This window comes from Humulus lupulus, chromosome 8, assembly GCF_963169125.1.
Source record: "Humulus lupulus chromosome 8, drHumLupu1.1, whole genome shotgun sequence".
NCBI classification, from domain to species: Eukaryota; Viridiplantae; Streptophyta; class Magnoliopsida; order Rosales; family Cannabaceae; genus Humulus; species Humulus lupulus.
Genome location: NC_084800.1, coordinates 1,366,047 through 1,373,138, shown reverse-complemented (window position 1 = coordinate 1,373,138; position 7,092 = coordinate 1,366,047). Strand labels below are relative to the sequence as shown.

The window sequence follows — 7,092 nt, the reverse complement described above, 5'->3', positions numbered from 1 at the left end:
ATGCCTGGCCGAAAGGATGTCTATGCAGATTGGGTTAGTGGGGTTGAGCGTAGAAGGTGGTTGCTTTGGATCTTCTACTTCTTGTATTTCATTGAGGGTGAGATTTTTACTTTTGGGATGTTAACAATGCTAGAGTTTTGGTTTTGTGTGGGTGTTTCCATCGTCAAGGTGGGTGCTACCGTTGTCAAGATGAACTGTTTAGTTAAGGTTATGGGTACGTGTAACGCCCTACTACCTAGGGACCGTTGCGTTGTGCATTTTAAATAGTGTTAAACTCGCTAACCGAGTCATTTGGGCATAATCGTATAACTAAATGTGATTAACAATTTAGGGTTAAATTTTTTTGTTAAAGATACAACGTTTCACTAAAACGTAACTGTACACATTGGGATCCCAAATTATATTTTAAAGGTTAATTACAATAAAATATTTACAACCAGCCGACATAAGTGGCAAAATAGGGTATAACCCTAGTTCCTCTTTAAATCCTCAGCCATGGTGGTCGAGCAGTCGCATATGTACACATCGTCACCTAAGCTCTCCAACTCAAGGATGGTCCAGCTTTCTTTTGTCTTTACCTGCACCACATAGCACCCGTGAGTCGAGGCTCAACAAGAAAACTCAATATGCTCATGAATAGGTAATAACATGTCACTGAATCATAATAAGCATGCCTAGCAATAATAGCCCTATTCATGCATGCAAGTAAGTTCAAGTAAATGATTGTGGGGCCTGCCCTTCTGTATGGATGACTATCAAGTCAATCCTAAGTGAATATCACTAATGATTCTAGTAATCATACTGGGGCTTGCATTCTATTCAGATGAGTGAATATCAATAATGATTCTGGTAATCATGTTGGGGCTTACAACCCAATCAGATAAGTGAGTAAGAACTTGAACGAGATAAGTGACCATAGAGTCACAAACTTGAACCAGATAAGTGACTATGGAGTCACGAACTTGGGCTTCACACCCTAAGCCATGTGACATTACGATCACCTGAGCCATTTGGCTTTGGCTCTAAGTAACTAGCCTTTAGACTAGACAAGCACTTTTATTTTCATTGAACTTAAGGTCGGTCAAGCATTTCATACTTATGTTGATAATGCTTATGTCGATTAGATCTAATCTTTTTGGCTTGCGTTAAACACGCTAATATCGTTCTTGACTCATAGGTCAATTCTATACGACCAATGCTCAATACTACTGCCGAACTTGACTAATAAATCATAGCTTCACAGTCAATACTGTTAAGAATTTTTCCACTGCTTTCATGACTACAGAAGAGTCCTCTGCACCTCAGAAACTCACACGAGTTATTCCAGAATATTCCAGCCAATCATGAGGCATTTATTTGCATTGTAATGAGTGCATTCTGTTATAGAATTTGTTATTCCCTTTTCTGTATTACTCAATTGTGTGCTGCCATCTGTCGTCACTACAGTGGCTTGATTGTGTAATTGTTTGCTATAAATACAATGCAATATCTCAGGCTACATTTGAGCTGAGATTATCAAATCATTCTTACCCTATTTTCTATCTTGGTATCAGAGCTAGGTTACATTTGAGCTGAATGTAAAACCCTGTCCTACTCCCATTGTTACAGGGAAAAATATGTCAATCTCTGATGGTCTAGCTCTTGACAACCCCACTGTTTATCGTAGCCTCATTGGAGCATTGCAATATCTTTGCTATACTCAACCTGACATTTGCTTTGCTGTGAATAAGCTAAGCCAATTCCTCAAAGCTCCCACTACAGTCCATTGGGGAGCAGCCAAGAGGATCTTAAGATATCTGAAAGGAACAGTTCATAATGGCTTGCGCATTGGCTGCAATGAGAGGTTGATGATCACAGGCTACTCAGACGCGGATTGGGCCTGTTGTGTGGATGATAGACGTTCAGTTGGGGGTTACTGCGTCTATCTTGGAGACACTTTAATCTCGTGGTCATCTAAGAAACAACAAGTGGTGTCAAGGTCAAGCACGGAGTCCGAATATCGAGCCTTAGCTCAAGTTGTTGCTAAGATTACTTGGGTTGAATCTCTCTTGCGTGAAATCTAGGTTCCTTTGCACAGCACATCCGTTACGTGGTGTGACAATCTAAGTGCTAGTGCTTTGGCATCAAATCCCGTCTATCATGCTCGGACAAAACATGTAACGCCCCAACTCCAGGGACCGCTACAGTGCACATTGCAAACAGTGCTAAACTCGCCCACCGAGTCATTTGGCCATAAATGTGTAACTAAGTATGATTAGCGGTTTAGGGGTTAAAAACTTTGGTTAAGATATAACGTTTCACTAGAACGTTTACTGTATACATTGGGATCCCAAAAATATAATTTCAGAGTTTATTACAAGGAAGTGTTTACAACAGGCCGTTCTAAGCGGCAAAAACAGGGTTCAGCCCTAGTTCCACTTTCAAACCTCGCCCAAGTATTGGTCGAGCAGCTGCATATGTACACGTCATCACCTAAGCTCTCCAACTCAAGGATGGTCCAGCTTCCTTTTGCCTTTACCTGCACCACATAGCACCCGTGAGCCGAAGCCCAGCAAGAAAACTCATATGCTCATAAACAGTCATATCATGATATCGAATCATATCTGGCATGCCTAGCTATCATAGCTCTATTCAGCATGCAAATGAGTTCAAACAGATGCTGGGGTATCCAGGATAAGAAATCCTGGCTTTCTGATTGGAGGACTATCAAGTCAATCCTAATCAGATGAGTGACTGCCAAACAAGTCACTAACCAAATGGAAGAGTGGCTGCTAGGTTAGCCACTAGCCTTCAAGCGCTTATGATATTCATCAAGTGAGTGTCGCAACACTTGAGGTTCTGATAAACCACGCTGAGTGACCGACAAGCGAGTCACTAATTCAAATGGAAGAGTGGCTGCTGAGTAAGCCACTAGCCTCCAATAGGTTCTGGTAACCATACTGAGTGACTGCCATGCACGTCACTAATTCAAATGGAAGGGTGGCTGTTGGGTAAGCCTCTAACCTTCAATAGGTTCTGGTAAACCTTACTGAGTGACTGACAAGCACGTCACTAATTCAAATGGAAGGGTGGCTGTTGGGTAAGCCTCTAACCTTCAATAGGTTCTGGTAAGCCTTACTGAGTGACTGACAAGCACGTCACTAATTCAAATGGGAGAGTGGCTGCTGAGTAAGCCACTAGCCTCCAAGCGCTTATCTCATTCATCGACCCTCGGGGTCGGTCTGGCATTAATGCTCTTTGAGTCATTCAATGCTGATAGTCAGATAGACCTCATCTTTGATGGCTTGCGTGATACACGCTAAGACCATTCTGACTAATTAGTCAGTATCATGCACAGGTAAGCAATGCTATCAATGTGTATCATATGCCAATTATCCAAGAATAGGGCATTCAGCATGCTTACTAAACAGTTGCTAGCATAATTATGATCATGCACAAACTCAGAGACTCAAGCTCTGATCAATCTCATACTCATCATTCATGGCATGCCCTAATCACATGTTTCTCGTGCATCACATGCACCACATTTAATCATCCTGCATGCCTCAACAATAATCATATGCAAATGGGCAAGATTGCCAAGCATTCATTATGCTATCAATGTTTACATTTAAACATTCAACATGCATCAATCATAACCATGCATGTCACACATGGGGTGCAGTTTTCTTACCTTAGGTCCAAGCACAGGTTACCAACAAATGAGCCACAAGCACGATCCTGATCCAAGCCTCTAGTGATAACCTAGTCACAACCACAAATGGTGATCCAATGAGTTCAAGTTCTAAAACCAACCCTTGAACTAAAACTTAGCCTCCAAGGCATCAATCCTCACTAATCCGGGTAGTAGGAATTGTAATGCCCCGGATTCCCTATTATGGTTAATGGCTGGATTAGTAGGCCGGGAGGGCCATAATTGTTTAATTATGCCATTAAATGTGTTTATGCATGTTTATGAGAATTATATTATCATATGATGTTAAATGCATGCTTGTGAGTCCACATTTGTTTACAGGGGTATTATGGTAATTTGGCCCGTTGAGGGTATAATTGAATATTTGTGTATGTTAGTGATATATTGTGAGACCACATTATAATGTGGATTGGTTCGAGTATTCCGACATGAGACGATCGTTAAACGTGATTATCGGTTTGGTCATAACAGGTTTGAGCTCGGGGCTCGGGGTGAGTCTCTGGGTGATATTAAAGGTTATAGCGTTACCGGGGATTTTAGGGTAACGGGTTATGAAATATTGGAGTTTTAGGATATTGAGATTAGCGGGAAATGGGAAGCGTTAATTATAATTAACGGGTTTAGCGGAATGTACCAATTTTGCCCTTGGGTTGGTTTAAGAGGCTTGAAATGGTATAAGGGCATTTTGGTCTTTTTAAGGAGGATATATATAAGGTTTAGTGGCTGAAGGCTGTGGAATAAAACAGAGAAAAACAGGGGTTAGACTTTTCTCTTCCCGTACCTTCCCATAGCTTCATCTTCTTCATTGCTTCTTTGAGGGTTTTGTGTTCTTGGTGATAATTCAAGCTAGAGGAACTCAAGGCTGGGTTGGAGCACTTGTGTTAGCCTGTGTGGGAGGTTTAAGCTAGTCTCAAGGTGAGTTTTGGCCATTAATTTCAGCTAGTACTCTGTTTTCGTTCTGGTTTTTAACTCATGGATTTTGATGTGGGGAGTGAGGATTAAAGGGAGTTTTTGGTGTTAGTTGATTGGGTTTTGGTGAGGAGGTGTTATAGGTAAGGTTTGGGGGTTTAACTGCAAGTTTGGAGGAGGTTTTGTGATGGTTTGAGAGGCTTGTTTGAGAGAAAAAACATACAGGGGGAAATCTGGTTTGAGCGTGGGGTTTAGGCTGAACTGGGCTGGGTGCCGCGGCACAGCTTTTGTGTGCCGCGGCCCAGGTGCGTCTGGCAGATGGGGCTTGGGGCGTGCCGCGGCACGGCTTTTAGGGGCCGCGGCCCATGAGGCCAAATTTGCTAGAAAGAGGTTTTTAGCTTAGGGATTCAAACCATAGGCCTCGGGGTTGGACCTAGTACCCGGTTGGGTAGTATTTGAGGTCTCGGGAGCTGGGATTTGGGTTTGGGAACCCTCAGTTATCATTTTTATTGATGAATCCTATATTTTGGTTATGACCAGGTGACCGTCGAGGAATTTAAAGGTTGATCGTTCTCAGGGGTCGTTCATATAATTATTCTCACTCGAACCAGAGGTAAGAAAACAGTGTATGAATACAGTTGCACCCTGTATAGGTATATGACATGCGTGATTTGATACTTGAGGCATGTTGGTTGATATATGTGGACATGGATTGCATATTAAATGCTGTTGAACGTTGTTTACCTGTTTGAGACACTGACTAGTCAGGGACCGACTCTAAAGTCGAGAATTATGCATTGAATGGCTCTATAGCATTAATGCCAGACCGACTCTAAGGTCGAGAAACTTATAAGCGCTTGCCTGGCCTACAACCAGATGAATATAGCCAAGGTATATGACCCCGGTGACTGTTTGTCACATGGCTAAGGGACGTTGTCCATAGTTTCGACTCCAGAGTCGTGAGGAAGGTTATGTTGGTGACTAATCACCATGCACCTGTCCTAGACGAACTTATAAATGAACCACTATTCAGTTAAGCCCTGGTGACCCTATCGTCACATGGCTAGAGGGAGCGACGCTCATTATTGTGACTTTTGGCTATTGTCACCTATTTGTTGGACTGATAGTCCTGAATGGTTATTATAATCGTTGTTGACATTATATCATGTTTTATTATGTTTTCTTGCTGGGCCTCGGCTCATGGGTGCTACGTGGTGCAGGTAAAGGGAAGGAAAAGCTTGGCCAGCCTTGAGTGGAGAGCTTGGGCGATGTGATGTACATACAGGGCCGCTTGACCGCCACGGTCAAGGAGTTCTCAGAGGGACTAGGGGTTTACCCTATTTTTTCCGCTTAGGCCGGCGGGGATTGTGTATTTGGAACTGTAACAACTCTTTTGTAACTTGAACTACTTGTAAACATTTTAAAAGGCTCATGAGCAGTTTATTTACTTAATGAAAAGTGCCCTTTCCTTTTTACTGGTTTTACACCTTAACCTGTTAATGATACTTAGATCACGTTTTTAACCAAAGGACTCGGGTAGCGGGTCAAATTTCCGGTTCACCGTAACTGTTCTGGGGTAGCCAGGGCGTTACAGGAATGATCCCGAGGCCTAAAACCATGTTCCCGGGGTCAAAACACCCAAACGGGCTCAAAGGCCTGCCTGAGCCGCGGCCCTGGCACCCTGAGCCGCGACCCCCAGCACCACCAGAGGCAAGCGCCGTGGCGCCCAACACCAAGGGCCGCGGCGCCCAGCAAGGCAAAACTGGGGCACCTGCTTCATCGAGCAAGGGCCGCGGCGCCCAAGAACAGGGCCGCGGCCCAACTTCGGGGCAGCCATTTTTCCTTCGTTTTAACCTTTTAAAACCTCCCAAAAACATGTCTAAACATTCACAAATCATTAAATCAAAGTTCCCAAACTCCCCAATGGTCCAAAACCACCAAAACCTGAGGTTCAAACAAACTAGAAACCCAACGATTCACAAAGTCCAATTCAAGCTTAAAAACTTAAAACTTAAACTTGAATTACCTCCGATTGAGTTGTTTCCAACTAAATCCTCCGGCTAATAAGCTTCTAATTCTCCTTAGGATTGCTATGCCTCGATCCTCGCTTGATTCCGAGTCCTAGAACTCAAGATACCTTTGAAAATGCGATCGGGAACGAAAAGGGAACTTTAGGGAGAGAGAACGTACAGAACGTTCTTTTTATTTCCTTAAAAGGTTACTTCAAGCTTAAGTAGCTTCCAATAAAACCTAATGCTCGGGGTCCCGAAAACACCCCCGGGGACATTATAGTCAAAACTTCCAGAATTTCCCCCTGGTCTTACTAACTCCCAATTTATCACCAAATGTTACTTCCCATTACCCAATAACCCGGTAATGCTCTAAATACCCCTTGAATTACTCCAAGTCAAGCTTAAATCCCGTTGTGACTTTCCCACTAGCTTACCTCCTAGGATCGTCTTGTGCTGGGTAACCCTGGCATAACCAGA

The 7,092-nt window shown here is 43.2% G+C and overlaps 1 protein-coding gene across 1 annotated transcript; it reads left to right on the top strand.

Moving 5' to 3' along the window:
- LOC133793553 (uncharacterized mitochondrial protein AtMg00810-like) lies at window positions 1-2,063 on the top strand. The gene is made up of 2 exons (XM_062230878.1): window positions 1-214; window positions 1,609-2,063. The coding sequence occupies exons 1-2, from the start codon at window positions 1-3 to the stop codon at window positions 2,061-2,063; spliced, it is 669 nt and encodes a 222-aa protein (XP_062086862.1).
- The last annotated feature ends 5,029 nt before the right edge of the window (window positions 2,064-7,092 follow it).